The 17,285-nt window shown below is 51.8% G+C and overlaps 1 protein-coding gene across 4 annotated transcripts; it reads left to right on the top strand.

The window, feature by feature from the left end:
• Positions 1-687: 687 nt before the first annotated feature.
• NAIF1 (nuclear apoptosis inducing factor 1) lies at positions 688-5,926 on the top strand. Of its 4 annotated transcripts, none has more exons than XR_009447738.1 (3): positions 688-1,564; positions 3,285-4,963; positions 5,085-5,926. XR_009447738.1 is itself a non-coding variant. In XM_059658151.1 (2 exons), the coding sequence occupies exons 1-2, from the start codon at positions 1,054-1,056 to the stop codon at positions 3,755-3,757; spliced, it is 984 nt and encodes a 327-aa protein (XP_059514134.1). In that variant the 5' UTR covers positions 688-1,053; the 3' UTR covers positions 3,758-5,925. The 4 variants fall into 4 exon arrangements, 1 of the variants encoding a protein (XP_059514134.1); XR_009447737.1 differs by having other exon boundaries at positions 3,285-4,994; XR_009447736.1 differs by having other exon boundaries at positions 3,285-3,810; positions 5,085-5,873.
• The last annotated feature ends 11,359 nt before the right edge of the window (positions 5,927-17,285 follow it).

Below are 17,285 nucleotides of genomic sequence, written 5' to 3'. Positions count from 1 at the left end.
ACGGGCGGGAGGGGCCGCTTCCGGGAGCCCCGCCTCTCTGGCCACGCCCCCAGCTCGCCGCCGACTAGTCACAGGCCGGCACTGCCGCCCGGAGGGGCGGGACCTCTCCGAGGACTGCCCACATCGTCCTTGCCGGCCTGGATCAATAGAGTGGGCGGGGCGATTCCGGCTCAGCCTGGGGCCGATTCAAACTGAGGGAGGCAGGGATTGGCTGAACCGGGCCAAACAGAGGAAATCGCGCCGCTATAGGCAGGAGTCATGTGATTGGCAGGCGGGAGGTCCCGCGTCCAGTTTCCATTGAGTAACTCTGTTTGGACTTCAGAATCGTAAGGATGGGAGGAGAGGTCGTGTCTTCGGTGGGAAATAGGATTTGTGTGAGGAGTAATTGTGAGCTGCATTTCAAACCAGTTTGCGCCCGTGGGTGGAATTATAAATTAATTGGCCAACGGTTCAAGCTGAAAGCACTAGGGATCCGCAGGAGGCCGGGTTTTGATAATCTAGCTCCCTAAACCAATAAAATAGCTGAATTTAATAGGATAATATTCGTAATACTGCTGATTGAACGACAACAAATTTCCAATGGAAGTTAATAAAGACTCGGTGAGCGGAGCACTCTGTAACGACAGGCATACCTTTAGACCAATGATCAAGTCGATCCCGGTAAGTGGGCGTGCTCTGTAGCTGAGCGACAGGTCCAAAGAACCAGTGAGTGTCCTGATATTGAGCCGCGACCAACCGGGAGGGCGGGTTCCCCCGGAGCAGCGCTGGGAGGCGGGAAGAGGGGAAGTGGGCGGATCTCCGCACACCCGAGCGGAAGAGGCAGATTCAGGAAGCCATTACGCCGCTGGCTGGCAGCGGCTGGGCCGGTCGGCGCCGGGCCCTACGCACTTTGCGTAACGGGGGGGTTACCAAAGGCCTGGTACTTGGCCTTGGCAAACTCGGCCTATCCCATGTAGGGGGGGTGTGCGAGGGGCGAGGCTGAGGAAGAAGAGAAGGGAAATTGGGCGGTTGAAGGGATTATAATTTCTTTAAAAAGAAGGGTAGGGAGAGGCCATGGCCGTCCCAGCCAAGAAGAGGAAGATGAACTTCTCGGAGCGAGAGGTGGAGATCATCGTGGAGGAGCTGGAGCTGAAGAAGCACCTGCTGGTGAACCACTTCAACGCCGGGGTCCCGCTGGCTGCCAAGAGCGCGGCCTGGCACGGCATCCTGAGGAGGGTGAACGCCGTGGCCACCTGCCGCAGGGAGCTGCCCGAGGTCAAGAAGAAGTGGTCTGATCTCAAGACCGAGGTCCGTCGCAAGGTTGCCCAAGTACGGGCGGCTGTGGAGGGTGGCGAGGCCCCAGGGCCCAATGAGGAAGATGGAGCTGGCGGGCCAGGGCCAGGTGGTAGCAGTAGTGGCGGTGGCCCAGCGGTAGGCCCCGTCCTGCTCACCCCCATGCAACAGCGCATCTGCAATCTGCTGGGTGAGGCCACCATCATCAGCCTGCCCAGTGCCACAGAGATCCACCCTGTGGCCCTTGGACCCACGGCTACTGCAGCCGCAGCCACGGTCACCCTGACACAGAGTGAGTGACCTCTCCTGCCCAGTCCAGCCTGCATAAATGGGAAGGGCAGCCTGGGGAAGGTTGACTGTAAAGGGTCAAAGGTCAGATAGGAGTCTTGGAAGACCATGAGACCTTCCAAGAGCTCCGCAGACAGAAATGATCTTGTTCTCTCTGGGGCTTCCTCAGCACACAGTCTGGGCTTCTGATGAGCTGGATTGCTCTCAAGTGCGTTTTGCCACCCTTCGTGTCCATGACTGAACTGTGCGGTCCTTGCAGACAAAGACCATGTTTCTATCCTCACAGGACTTGCCACAGGGCCTGGCACCTACGAAGCAGTCAGAATGTGTTTGTTCGATGAGTAGATAGATGGGAATGGCCATGCCCAAGCCAAACATGGATTCTGGACAGAGAGGCAGTCTGGGTTTTCGGTGTGGCAAACGTTCGTCAGGCACAGTGGAGGAACCTCATGGTTCCTGGTGTTGATCTATTCATTCATTCACTCATCAAACATTAGCATTTATTCTGTGCCAAACCCTGTGCTCGGCACTGGGATTACCAAGGTGCGTAAGACAGAGCCCAATTATAATCTAGTAGCGCAGTGCAGATAAGACATAACTGAGTAGCTGCAGTGTCAGTTGGGAGAACATAAGAACTCAGAGGAGAAGGGGGGCTTCTTGATTGGTGGGGACACACAGTTGATGTTGGCATTGAAAGGTGGAGAAGATTCACCCTTCCTCGACGCAGGGAGGCCCAAACAGCCCACCTAGAATCCTTCCAAAGGCTCTCAATGGAGGTGGCTTGGGTTGAACTTTGTAGTTCAGATAGGTTCGCACTGGGATCCGTGAACTGCCTCTTTGTGCTAGGTTATACACTGCACTTCACATCAGTGATTCTCAGTGGGGCTTTGGGGATTGGGTATATGTGAGTGCCGTCCCTTGCAGTGTCATATTTCTCAAGGGTATTGAGGTAGGAAAGAGGATCCGACACTGGCCTAAATCAATTGCTGTTCTGGAACAGGAAGAACTCCTAGGTATTCCATTGACCAACGTGATCAGAAGACAGGGAAGCATTTATTGGACACTTTGCCAGCCCCCTCCCATCTCCTTTTCCGCTTGGCCATGAGAGACTAGTAGTCAAGAAGGCACTGAAGGAGGTAGGACTAGTGTAGCTACAAACAGCTCATGTAGAGGTGCCCACTCCAGACACCTGCTGTGTACCGGTGCCACGGGGAACATGTGACCAGGCCTTTATTAGCAGAAGCAGCCGATGGGGTGGAATTGAGCACTATGGACTCTGGTGCTGGGGAGACCTGGGTTTGTTTCCTGCACCTGCTGAGCAAGCTGTGTGACTTCAGGCAAGTCACTCCATGTTTCTGAGTCTGTTCATTCTCATCTCTGAAAATGAACTTGACAGGACTTACCTCTTGATATCATGAGGATTTGTTGAGCTAATGAGTGCAAAGGGCTTAGTACAGTGCCTGGCACATAGCAGGTACTCTAAATTTTTTGCTAGCATCATTATTAGCATCTTCGCTTTTGCAGGATCTGGGACTGACCCTTTGGTTACCAAATAGATTAAGATTCTAAACCTGGTACGTTCTAGATTTAGTTAGGTATTTATATAGCTATACAGCCAGAGGAGGCCTGAATTCCCCAGAATAGGGCTTAATATGGCCCATCCCACATAACCAGCTTCCCTCTTTCTAGAAAGTGACCTGACACTGCCTTTGCTCTGTCCACAGTCCCCACAGAGACCACCTACCACACGCTGGAGGAGGGGGTGGTCGAGTACTGCACCGCTGAGGCCCCCCCGCCCCTGCCAGCGGAGGCCCCTGTGGAGATGATCGCCCAGCATGCTGACCCCTCAGTCAAGCCACAGGCACTCAAGAGCCGCATCGCCCTCAACTCAGCCAAGCTGATCCAGGAGCAGCGAGTCACCAACCTGCACGTGAAGGAGATCGCCCAGCACCTGGAGCAGCAGAACGACCTGCTGCAGATGATCCGCCGCTCACAGGAGGTGCAGGCCTGCGCCCAGGAGCGCCAGGCTCAGGCCATGGAGGGCACGCAGGCGGCCCTGAGTGTCCTCATCCAGATCCTCCGGCCCATGATCAAAGATTTCCGCCGCTACCTGCAGAGCAACACATCCAACCCTGCCCCCGCCCCTGACCCTGGACAGATGGCCCCGAATGGACAGCCGGACAGCATCATGCCGTGAGGGGAGGGGTCGAGCCAGCCTTCTGCTGTGATTGGATGACACCAGGTGGTCTTGTAAGTGGGTTCTGTAACTGGCCTTTGGCTAGGGCCGGCCACACGGACAGCCCCCTCTTTAATAGGCACACAGGAGGTCCACTATTTCTGAGAAAGAAAAGAGACTGGGAAGAGGAACTTGTTGGGGTCCTGAGACCCAAACTCTTACCCCCACCACTGGAGCTGCCTTGTTAAGAACCTTGTTAAGACTGGTTAGCTGGGGGTCAGGCACTGGGGGGGTGGGACATGTGTTGCCATGACCCTGGGCTCTTGACATGACCCTGGGCTCTTGACATGACCCAGACTCGACCTGGGACCCTTGTAAGGAAGGCTGTCCCTGGGGAATGATCACACAGCCGGGGTTCTGTGCTCAAGTGCCCCACCCTCAGGTACCATCTTTTCAGTAAGATATTGGCAGTGGTGCTGGCAGCAGCACAGTGATATCTTCTCCCTCCCTCGGGAGGCAGAGTGACAGAGAAACCCCACCCTTTCCTCCTCACTGCGCCTCTGTTCTCAGGGGACTCTAATGCCATGCTCTTCCCCACCCACTCTGTGCACAGCAGGGGCCTTTGGTAGTGCCCTGGGCTGCCTCTGCGACACACCTAGGATACGGTCCACGGGGCTCAGGAATGCTGTGTGTGGTGGGGATGGCTTGGCCACCATCTGGTCTTCCACGGCATCCAGGACAGCCCTTTAGTGATGTGTCCCAAGAGCTCTTGACTCAGCTCAAGCATCAGGCTTTGGTGCTGTAAAGTTTAGAGAAAGCAACCCAGTGTGGACATTGTTGCACCACTGCAGTGGGTCTGTGGTGACCTGTTGGCTCCTTCCAGAAGGTTTGCTTCCAGCCAGTTCTGTTTATTCTGTCCATGAACCCCTCCTGGGAAGACCTTCAGGACCTCTGAGGGCCACCCTGGCCACGCCCTTCCTTCTTTCCTCTCTACTGACTGTACATTTCCAAAACCCTGCAAGAAAACCTCTCAGCATCACACCCTGGACTCCCTTCACACACTATTCAGAGCCTTGAGTTCTTTTGGGAACCCCAGTGGCAGGCTGGGTGAACCCGCAGGCCTGATTGGCCCTGAATGTGTGAGGTGGGAGCATTGCTGACCTAAGATGTGGGACCTTTGATGTCTGTGCTTCGTAAGGGCAGACAGACCTCGGAGTCCTGAAGGAGGTGGTGTTCCCTGCTCTGCTTTCTCCCGTTTGTAAGGAGTTTACCCAGATGGCATTTGTCTGTTTCATTTTCAGAATGAAATCTATTGAATCGATTACTGAGACCTTGCATTTTTTTCCAGATCGTTTCCCAAGTGTGCCATCTTGCTGCTGGTGCCTTGACCACACATGACTGATGGTTACAACTCAAGGCTCCAGATAAACAACGAAGGTGCTGCCCTTCTGGGCATGTGCATTCAGAATTGCTCGGCTCCACTGTTGCAGTCACAGGAAGGTGCCCCCACAGGCAGTTGGGAGGTGACTCCTGTGCCGCCAGCCTCTCCGTGGAGGACATGCAGGGCCAGCTACAGAGCAATGCAGAGGAATCGGGCCTGTGAGGGGGTTGGGTGGTGGAAGAAAAGCTCTTCTCAGTGTGGCTGGAAAGCAGTAGCCCCTGGCAACCTGGGCACCCTCCCTCCCAGGAGCCTGAGGGCCCCAGCAGGGTAGCTGCGGGGACTGCCTGAAGATTTTTTATTTTGGTTTGGTTTTTCTCTGGGGTTAGCAACCTGAGCCAATATTGTGTCTGTTCCAATTGGGTATAAAGAGGAAAGCCTGGATCACTTAAACTGACTGGTTCATTCCAGGTCATAATTTTAAATTAAAGAAATATCACTTTTTTTTTTAATACCCATGTCTGTGTCTTTATTGGTTATATATAGGAGAGATATGTGCTGGCAGAAAGCAGGGGCTGGCATACCATGGCCCACAGGTCAAATCTGGCCCCTACCTGTCTTTGTAAATAAAGTTTTATTGGAACACAGTCACACCCCCTTCACTTATTTTATGTCTTTGGCTGTTTTTGTGCTGCAGTAGCAGAGTCGAGCAGTTGTGACAGAGGCTTTTGACCCACAACGCCCAAGTATTTACTCTCTGGCCCTTTACAGAAAGTCTGCCTACTCCTGGTGTGGGGCAGTTTAGACACTGAGTGAGAATTGCTCAAGGTGTTTGCCTACCATACCCAGCCCTTGGCCTCGTCCCAAACCCGGAAGAGACTCCTGGAGAGAGAGAGCTCTAAGAATATTCGTGGTACATAAGCTCTCTGGGTGATTCTGATGTTTCCTGGAGGTTAAGAAATTTGGCTCAGAGAATGGAAGAGTTAAACTCGGCTGAAATGGGAATCATGCCCCAGGGAGAGCTGCTTCTCAGGAGTTTCTCAAGCAGAGATTCTCATTTAAGATTGGCCTTTATTCTGGAGGGATCCCAGCCTCCCTGGCCATAGTCATCACTCAGTCCGGTACTTAGTAATAAAAACTGACAGTCATCCAGCCCTACTCTCCAGGTCTTCTCAGCATGACCTCATTGACCCCTTGCAACAGCCCCATGAATTAGACACTAGTATTGTTCTCAGTTTGCAGATGAGAACACTATGGATCAGAGAGGTTAAACAGTTCGCCTAAGGTGACACAGCTACCTTATTCCCTGGGGTGGTCCATGCTCTTAACTACCGCTCTCACCTCTTAACTATTCTAACCTTGCAGCCTGTGGAGGGAAATCAGCTAGAAGTCATTTGAGCCTGACGCGGAGGAGTTTCTAAGTCAAAGGAGGAGGCCGAGGAGAGGGTTTATGTTTATTATTCTTGGCACTTGAGAGGGAACACCGACCTCTCCTACTCGCTGCAGGCTTTGGACTTACGCATATTTAGAGAGAAAAGGGGAGCCTGGCCAATCGAACCTTTGAACCAGAAGGTCAGGGTTCGATTCCTGGTCAGGGCATATGCTCTGAGTGCAGGCTCGATCCCCAGTGTGGGGCAGGCAGGAGGCAGTCAATCCATGATTCTCTTTCATCATTGATGTTTCCATCTCTATCCCTCTCCCTTCCTCTCTGAAATCAATAAAAATACATTTAAAAAGAGAGAGAGAGAGAGAAAAGGGTGCCCTGGCTGGTGTGGCTCGGTGGTAGAGTGTTGGCCCGACCACTGTAGGGTCCTGGGTTCAATTGCCAGTCAAGGGCATGTACCTGGGTTGTGGGTTTGTTCCCTGAAGGGGCAGATATGGGAGGCAACCAATCGATATGTCTCTCTCACATCCATGTTTCTCTCTTCCTCTGCCTCTCTCTCTCTCTCTCTCAGCGGTTCTCAACATGTGGGTCGCGACCCCTTTGGGGGTCGAACAGCCCTTTCACAGGGGTCGCCTAAGACCATCGGAAAACACATATATAAGTACATATTGTTTTTTTGAGTAATCACTATGCTTTAATTATGTTCAATTTGTAACAATGAAAATACATCCTGCATATCAGATATTTGCATGACGATTCATAACAGTAGCAAAATTAGTTATGAAGTAGCAACGAAAATAATTTTATGGTTTGGGGTCACCACGACATGAGGAGCTGTATTAAAGGGTAATGGCATTAGGAAGGTTGAGAACCGCTGGTCTAGAGAGTCTTTTCTGGAGATTACAATGGAAGTTTTGTCACAGATGGTTTGAGTCAGTTTACAATCACCCTTTTCTCTCCCTCTCGCTCCCTTCCACTCTCTCTAAAAATCAATGGAAAAACTATCCTCGGATTAACAAAAAAAAAAAAGGAGAGAGAGAAAGAAGGGTAATTTAACAGAATTAAACCTACCAGATCTTGGTGTTGGTGAAGAAGTGTCACTTATATTGCTGAAATGTGGAGTTTTATATTGTTAAAGAGAAAATTACAGGCCCAAAATGGCGTCACTTTTGCTAAGAGCCCATGATACAAAGCTAGACTCAATACCTGATCTAATGGCAGTTTCAACCTCTCCCAGAAATGTAATCTTAAGCAATCTAGAATGTTCTGGTCAAGCATGGGTAAGATCATCTGTCACCTGGGCCCTCTCCATTCCCTGAAGCCACCCAGAAAGAAGAGGCAGCCTGCCTGATAAAAACCCTGCCATTCCCTCCCCCAAAGATGTTCTAGCCTGGAAATAATCCTTTCTCTTCTTTTGTTACTCGCTCCCTGGCCTCCGCCTGGTTTCTATAAAAACCTCCTCTTGTGTACAACCCCTTGGCGCACCCTTCTAGTTGCTAGGTGGGATGCTGCCCTCCTCATGAATCACTCAGTAAAACCAACTAGATCTCCAAATGTATTTACTCAGTTGAATTGGGCTTTTTCATAACGTAAAAGAAAATCCTCTAAGCCATTGAAGCTTGCTATTTCAAGCATTGAAACCTTTTACATTTCAAACTACTTTGATGGACGTCTTTCAAAAAGATGTCCTTTGTGAACTGTATTTGACCCAGCGGCTTCTCATTCAGCAGAGTTTGCACAACAGGCCTGAGAGGCAGTGCTGCCTCGTGGGGAGCTAGTGGGCTCAGGCAGGTTTGGGCTTGAGATAGGCTCCACCTATTATTCACTCTCTCAACATTTCGGGGCCCCCGTTTTCTCGATTCCAAAATGAGGATGATGGATAACAGTACCGACCTGCCAGGGTACAGAAGCACTGTGAGGGCTGGATAGAAATAGGTCCCATGTATCGAGCGATTGCTACGCCCATAGCAGGTGTGCAATAACTACTGGCCGCTCTCCTCACTATTCCAGTGGCTGATACGCCAGGGAGGAAATAGGAGTCTTTTCTGGAGATCACAATGGGAGCTTTGTCACAAGTGGTTTGCATCAGATTACAAAAGCTGTAACCCAGGAAGTAGAGGGTGCAGGGGCCCAGGGAACAGAGACGGATTCAAGGCCGCCTGGGGCATGGGAGCCCAGGCCAGCACAGGGAAGAGCTGGACACTGGGAGGCTCTTGCTACAACTGCTCTTTTTTAAAAATATATATATATTTTTAATTGATTTCAGAGAAGAAGGAAGAGGGAGAAAGAGATAGAAACATCAATGATGAGAGAGAATCATTGATCGGCTGCCCTCTGCCCACCCTCCACTGGGGATCGGGCCCACAACTCAGGCATGTGCCCATGAGCGGAATCGAACCCAGGACCCTTCAGTCTTCAGTCTGACGCTCTATCCACTGAGCCAAACTGGCTAGGGCCAAAAAGAGGTGGGTTGCGCAAGTTGTCAGAAGCTGACCCGCCACCTGTCACAGCAGTCCATTAAGACAATAAGCCAAGCCTGGCCGCTGTAGCTGGGTGGTTGAGCATCCACCCATGAACCAGGAAGTCATGGTTTGATTCCCAGTCAGGGCACATGCCCAGGTTGTGGGCTCGATCCCCAGGAGGGGGCGCACAGGAGGCAGCAGATCAATGATTTTCTCTCATCGTTGATATTTCTTTCTCTCTGAAATCAATATAAACATAACTTTTTTAAAAAGACACTAAGCCAAAATGAGAGTAACACACAGGCCTGTGATCACTGACTGTGATGCCATAAGCCAGAGGAGAAAGTGCCAGCTCCCTCAGTGTCCACGTCCCCATGGCACAGCGCCAGGCAAGGGTCAGATGTGTTGCGGGTGGGGAGTCACTGCTGAGGGAACCCCCAACAAAACACGCCTGCTGTTTTCTGGACTTGGGTGCGTGTTGGGGGTGTGGAGGGGGGAAGGGCTAGGAGTGGAAAAGTACTGAGTAATGAGTCAGAGCAAAGTCTCCCCACGGCTCCCAATAAGTAGGTCTTGGCAAAGGGACCTGGGGAAGGCTTTGCATGGAGGCACCTGGCTAGGAATGCAGCTGTGAATAAGAGCGTGGCCAGCCACGGGCCTCCTCCTGGACTGCAGCTCCCCTCCGAGACTGCAGAGCCCTGGCTGGGCCCCAAGGCTGTGTGGAGAGGGCAGTGCCCCGCTGTGAGGCCTGTCATGTAAAACCTCTGTAGCGGCCTATGGCCTATGGCCGGGCCTGAAAGATCACGAGTAGGTTTGTGCCAGGAGCTGGACTTCTCACAAGTAAGTGCCAGGTCTTTGGAGTCGGCCGGCTTCTTACTTCCTGGCTGTGTCCACAGCATGGGGTCATATAATTTCCCCAAGCCTTGGCTTCCTCATCTAGGAATCCCTCTCCAATGAGGCCGATGTGAGAAGTGAAGTCAGTGCCTACAGAACACTTGGCACGGGGCTTGGAAAGCTCTCTGAAAAGACTGCCTGAGCCTGGAGAAATTCTAGAGAATTGGTGGAAGGTGGCCAGGGGGCTGCTAAGAGGACAGGCAGGGGCACACCCACTCTTAGGTTAGAGCTGATGAGCTAAACGTGGTAGGACATTTACAAAGAGGGATGGGGTTCGGAATTGGCCTGTCCAGCATACGCTCGTGCTGGAATGTGCCAGTTCTCGCCAACTCAGGTCACTTTCTCCGCCCCGCTTCTTGCCCCTGGCCAACTCCTGGGCAGCCCTCAGGGCTCAGCCTGGACATCACTTCCTCAAAGCCTCTCCCAACCACCCGCCAGCCCAGGTAGGCCCTCCCCTGTGGGGCACTCACACGGCTGCTCGAACCGTGTCTCCCTCTCATCCCACGTGGACTTGCTTGGTTTTTAGCTGATCCCCTCACTGGGAGAGGCGTGGCTTCAGTGACCTCTAGCCCAGCTCTGTGAATGGCATCTTCATTCCCCAGTTGCCCAAGCCTGAAGCCCACTGTCTCACCCTCCCCCCCACATCCACTAGTTGTTAAGACTCCTCCGCCTGCCCTAGCTGGTTTGGCTCAGTGGATAGAGCATCAGCCTGCGGACTGAAGGGTCCTGGGTTCGATTCCAGTCAAGGGCACATGCCAGGGTTGTCTAGCAGGGGGCATGCAGGAAGCAGCTGATCAATGATTCTCTCTCATCATTGATGTTTCTATCTTTCTCTTCCTCTCCCTTCCTTTCTGAAATTAATTTTAAAATATACATTTAAAAAAAGACTCCTCCTCCTGATATCCCTCAAATCGCTCCCCACTCGGTTCCTTCTTCCCCTAGTCCAATCTCACCCACAGCAGCCCCCTCACTGGCCTTGCCTGCCCCCAGGCCCTTCTGAGGGAGGTCTTCAGGCCCCACTCCCTGTTGCACCCCTGGAGGGGGAGGTGTTACTGGCATCCAATCTCTTGAATCAAAGCTATTGAAAATGGAAGTAGCTTCAGTGGGTTCTTTTTCAAAATTTAGGGGAGGTGCCAAATTTCGCTTGCCTCCTGATTGGTGGACTGGAGGGCGTCCTCATGCCCCCAGTGACTTCCCTTATGTCTCAGGGTGAAGTATAGGCTTTTGAACGTGACCTACAGAGGCCTTTCATTCTTCCCACCTTGTTCTCTGGTCAGCCACACAGAAAGTTTACTTCCTTGTTGATTATATCAATAAAACTGGAGAAAATTTCCCAAAAAAAGAAAAAAAAATAAAGTTTACTTTCTTAAAGATGTCAGGCTCTTTTTCTACCCTCCAAATCTTTGCCTTTGCAGTTCCCCGTACTGAGAACAACTTTCTTCCTCATCACTTTCCTAACTCGTATTAATCCTTCACATCAGCTTGGGCATCACTTCCTCCAGGAAGCCCTCTTGGATCACACCCTGTGTTTCCTCTCTCACGTGTTCATCACACCCTACTGTAATCACATTTAAATGCCTGGATCCTGCTATAGGAGGGTTTCTCAGCCTCAGTGCAAGAATCCTCTGGGGGCTGGATCATTCCTTGTCGTGGGGGCAGTTGTAGGATGGTTAGGAGAATGGCTGACCTCTATACACTGGATGCCAGGAACACTTCCCCCTCTGGTTGTGATGATCAGAAATGTATTCAGACATTGCCTATTGCCCCCGGGAGGTGGGTATAATCTCCCCCAGTGAAGAACAAATGTCCTATGGCAATAGCTTCTGCCTTTTTAATTTTTTTAAATATATTTTATTTCTTACAGAGAGGAAGGGAGAGGGATAGAGAGTTAGGAACATCGATGAGAGAGAAACATTGATCAGCTGCCTCCTGCACACCTCCTACTGGGGATGTGCCTGCAACCAAGGTACATGCCCTTGACGGGAATCGAACCTGGGACCTCTCGGTGTGCAGGCCGACGCTCTATCCACTGAGCCAAACCGGTGAGGGCAGCTTCTGTCTTTTTTTGTAGTTACTTTCCAAGTGCATAGCGCAGTCCCTGAACAGGTAATTAATACCTTGCATCGCGGCGTTGGTTGAATCGAGCGCCACCAGCATTCCTGGAAGATGTTTTTCATTTGCCCCATTTGACAGATGAGACTGATGGTGCTACTCACTTGGCGGCAAAGTCATTTGTAAAGACCGGAGCTGGGAGTCTCCCCCAGGTGTGCTGGCAGCACAGCCTCCTCTTTGTGAGTCAACCTCCTGTGACCGTGAGCATGAATCAGGCTTCCAGAGCTGTGCCTGGACCCTGGACCTGTGTCAGGGCCTCAGGGGCCCCACCCTGGGTGCTCTGCCTCGCCGCAGTGCTGTGACCTTGGGCAGGTGTGTCTCCCCTCTAGACATTGGGTGTCCCCCCCCACCCCGTTTCAGTCCTTGCTTCTGAGGGTGCAGAGAGGATCAGATAAGATACATGAAGTAGATGAGTGATGTGAGGGGCTGTGCCCAGGTGATGGTGACGTGGAGCCCAGAGCCACACACAGGGCCTGGCCCCAGGGCAGGTAATGCATATGAAGAAATGAGGAGGCAGGATGGGGCCCACCTGAGGATCCCCCACAGCACATTCTCCAAAAAGTCCTGCTAATCCTGACGTCACAAACCACAAACTCAAATGCCTGCAGCCTTCAGCCATGCAGATAAGAGTCCCTCGGCAGATAAGTTATCCCCCCCACCCCCCCACCACCTCCCAGCCCAGCATCTACACAAGGTTGGCAGGATGGAGGCTGAGCTAGGCTTCAGGAAATGCTGACAGTCAGGAATGTGGGCCCGGCCTGCCAGATATTCTCTTTTTACAAAAGTGGCCAGAAATCTGGGCTTTTATGTAAGATGTCCCAGTTTAAACATATTGACGAGTAAATATTTGCAAATCTTGTGCAAGCCAAACAAAACACACCTTGGGCTAGCATCAATCCGTGAAAGGCAGCTGGCCGGCCCTGTACTTAAGCTTTTGGGGGCCGGTTTGAACCCCTCAGGAGGAGGCAGAGGTTGGGAGGCAGGAGGCCTGGGTGCCAGATGCCTCTTTCTCTTGCACCTCGGTCTCCCCATCCAGATGGTGGGGTTGGCCATCCTGGCTGGATTGGTCCCTGGCATGGGTGCCCCTCCTTCGCTCAGGCCAGGCCTGACTCACTGGCAGGACCTGGGCTGGGTTCTTGGCTTTGCCCAAAGCTGAGTCAGTCTTGACAAAGGTGGCAATGATACTCACATGCCACCCACCACAGGGGACCCCACGGAGGCAAGGCTGGTAGAAGCACTGTTTCCAGGCAGGCCTCCAACAGGGTCCTGTCAGGGTGGGGGTTGGGCCAGAGACCTCCATGGTCTCTGCGGACTGTCTTTAGTGCCTGCTCAGCACCCAGGGCTCCTCCTGGCTGTGTGGCACTCCGTTTTTGTTGGAGGAACCACCCTTTCTCCACACTCAGTCCATGCAGTTTGAGGGAGGGATCCCAATTCTGGCTTCAGCGATAAGGATGAGGCCCAGGAATCTCTTTAAAATTCAGAAGTGGAGCCCTAACTGGTTTGGCTCAGTGGATAGAGCGTCGGCCTGTGGACTCAGGGATCCCTGGTTCGATTCCAGTGAAGGGCATGTACCTTGGTTGCGGGCACATACCCAGTAAGGAGTGTGCAGGAGGCAGCTGATTGATGTTTCTCTCTCATCAATGTTTCTGACTCTCTATCCCTCTCCCTTCCTCTCTGTAAAAAATCAATAAAATATATTTTAAAAAATTCAGAAGTGGGAGCTGTGGTCCTTGGGTGGGTCTGGCGGGGCCCAGTTGTCTGTATTTTTTATAGTTTTATTGAGGTATAATCAGCATACAATTAACCCCATATATTTAACAATTTGATGCGTTTGTAAGTATATCTGTGAAGCCATCACCACAATTTATGACGATGAGAATGTCAGGAAAATCTCCTTCACTGCCAAGTTTCCGGGTGCTATTTATTCATTTATTTATTTTGCTGCAAAAAGCTTTATTGTTTTCATTCGGTCTGAGGCACGGGAGAGGGATGCCGGGTGGTTAAAAGGATGCCTAGTCACAGAGAGAGGCTCAGGCAGAAGCCAGACACCAGGAGGTGGTGGAGGGGCCCCTCAAAGGCCTCTGAGCTCCACAGTCTCCTGGTCGTGCTTGAGGATAAGCTTTTCGAAGAGCTACTCGCCCATCCAGCCTGGAGGCCGGAAGCCTGCAGAGGTGAGTCAGGTGTCGCCCATGTTCTCGATGAGTTTCACCTGCTCATCCAGAAAGTGATTCTCCAGGAAGTGACAGAGCTAAGGATCTGTTTGGGCAGAACCCAGGGCACACAGATCCAAAGGGCCCGGTTCAGGTTCTTCTCCAGGACCACGGCGCTCCCAGGGCACCCTGAGTTTCACCCCGCTCATTGGTCCAGCAGGTCTGGAAGAGGGCGAGGCCGCTGCGCTGGTTTTACAGCTTCCAGCGCCTTCACGCTTCTCCTTGGCCAGCTCTCGGAGGAAGTGGCCCACGCCCTTCAGAGCCACATCATCGAGGTGGAAATAGAAGCCCAGAGAGAGGTAGGTGCGGGAGGCCTGCAGATAGATGCCGGTTGAGCAGGCGGTGACGGGGCCTCCACCTGGGTGGAATAATTCTTATGAATTTGAGAGCTCACGGTTGCTCGGCAATAAGGAGCTGAGCTCTCGGAGGCCGAGGATGGCTGAGATGGTTCTGAAGGTGGCCGGGTCTGTTCTGTCCAAACACTGTTGAAGCGTGAGACAGATTAGGGGACAGCTGCGGGCACCCCTCTTGGTCCCTTTGTAATCTCCCCTGCTTTCTTGCTCTCCCCCCGCTCTTCCTGAAGCGACCGCTGGTCTACCTTCTATCACTGTGGGTCAGTTTGTATTTTCCAGAATCTCATCCCCATGAAAGCATGCCGCATGCACTCTTCCTTTGCCTGGCTTTTCCTCTCAGCCTAATTATTTTGAGGTACATCCCTCTGGATGCGTTTATCAACAGTTCACTCTTTTATTGCTGAGTAGGATGTGCAATCATTTGTTTACCCATTCAATCACATATGGATGGCTACGTTAGTCATTTCCAGTATTTGGCTATCACAAGTAGGGCTGTTGGAACCCGTGTGTATAAGTCTTTGTGGGGACAAATGCTTTCATCCCCTTGGCTAAATACCTAAGAGCGGAATGGCTGGATGATACGGTTGGTGTATGTTTCACATTTTAAGAAACTGCCAATAGTTTTTCAAAGCGGCGGTATCATGCTGTGTTCCTTGCCACCAACAGGGCGTGAAAGTCCCGGTGGCTGTACATTCTGGCTGAGATTGGGTTGGGTTTTGATTTTAACATTCTGGCAGGTGTGGAGTGGTATCTCATTATGGTTTTAATTTGCATTTCCCTAAGACTAAAGGTGTGGTGATTTGCCATCTGTGGATCTTTGATGAGGTGTCTATTCTGTTTAAATTGTCTTCTTATTAATATGTTTATATACCTAGGGACAAACCCTTTGCCAGCTGTACTTTTGCATGCATTTTCATAACAAACACCATCGATTACTTTGATATACATTGAGTCTGAGAACCTCCCTTCAATGACAAACAGTGAAACAAATAAACAAAAAAACCAGGAGCAAGAGGTGCTGGCCCATCTGACTGGCAAAAATAAAAAGAGGGCCTTTGCATGATTGGTGACCCCGGGAGAGAACACTCCTCACACTGAGCACATTCCTAAAGGAGCAGAAACTGATGCAAAATCCTAAGATGACTTGCTGATAGTTCACTGAAATCTTTTTTTAAAAATATATTTTTATTGATTTCAGAGAGGAAGGGAGAGAGAGAGAGAAATATCAATGATGAGAGACAATCATTGATCAGCTGCTTCCTGGATGACCCCCTACTGGGGATCGAGCCCACAACCCGGACATGTGCCCTGATTGGGAATCGAACCGTGACCTCCTGGTTCATAGGTCGATGCTCAACCACTGAGCCACGCCGGCTGGGCACCAAAATCTTTCAATGTGGGTTCCTTTGACTCAGCAAGTTCAGTTCTAGGCATTTTTCCTTAAAAAATAAATACACTAGAGTCCTGGCCAATGTGGCTCAGTTGGTTGGCCATCATCCCATGCACCGAAAGGTTGCTGGTTCGATTCCTGGTCAGGGCACATGCCCTGGTAAGGGTGCATGCAGGAGGCAACCAATTGATGTTTCTCTCTCACATCAATGTTTCTCTCTCTCTCCCCCTCTTCTGTCCTCTCTCTCTAAACATCAGTTAAAAATAAATAAATATACCAGAGCAGTAAATTGTCTGTCCCAGGATCTTTGGTCCTGGTGTTGTGCTCATGGGAGAGAGAGGCAGATGCCCCTGGCTGGACCACATGGGATCTTGGCGCTGTGCCCTTACATGCTCAGAGCCCTTTTGTCCTAAGGCCTGGGTGAAAGGCTCAAGGGACTGGAATTTGATCCATCCCCAGCAGGGTGGCCGGAGGGCCGTGCAGTGCAGTTCTCGCCGGACTGCATCTGAAATCTGGCTCCATCTGAGCCTGGCCTGGCCGCGGAAGGCTCTAACCAGCCAACACCAGTGTAAACTGGGAACCTGGTACACTTGTCTGGCACAGCTACCCGGGACCTAAGAAGGGACAGCCCTTTGCCCTCCACACACCAATAGTCTCCCTGGAGGTGGGGCCTTGGCCAAGGTCAGGCCAGAACGGCTGAGCCTGGGTGAGAGAAGGGAGCTGGTAGCCTGGAGACCTGGGCTCTAGATTAGCCCCTGGCTGGCTGTGTGACTGAGGGCCAGCCTGTTCCCCTTCCTAGGCCCCGATCTCCTCAGCTGGACAGTGAAAAGGTGAACCAGATAGCCAGGCCCCTCCAGTGAGGATGGAAAGCGTGGGTACTGGAACCAGCCAGACCTGCGTTCCATTTCTGTCTCCATCACTTTCTGTTACTTGGCACGTTATTGAGCCTCTTTGTACCTCAGTTCCTGTCTCAGCTCAAAGCCCGGCAATGGTTTCCCATTAAGCTTTGCAAAAAGGCCTCAGGATCTTCCCCCTCCCACCTCTCCAGCTCCAGTTCCTGCCAATCTCCCGTCATTCATCATATGCCAGCCATACTAGAACCCTCAACCCTTCCCCAGGCCCAGGGCCTTTACAGGGTGCTCTTCCCTCTCCCTAGCACATCTTCAGCCTCTCTCCCCAGCTACATCCATTCATTTATCAGAGGTCAGATGCCACTTCCTCAGGGAAGCCTCCTCTCCACCCAGACTGACCTTCTGCTGACCCTTCCCACAGCCCAACAGTGCTCATGAAACAATTGTCTGTGCGATTATTTGTTTGATGTCTGTCTCCAGGTGGCACTGTGAGCTCCCTGCCAGCAGGGATGAGGCAG

Source organism: Myotis daubentonii, chromosome 11 (genome assembly GCF_963259705.1).
Source record: "Myotis daubentonii chromosome 11, mMyoDau2.1, whole genome shotgun sequence".
NCBI lineage: Eukaryota > Metazoa > Chordata > Mammalia > Chiroptera > Vespertilionidae > Myotis > Myotis daubentonii.
Note: the sequence above shows the minus strand (reverse complement) of the source record. Positions and strands in the feature narration are given on the sequence as shown.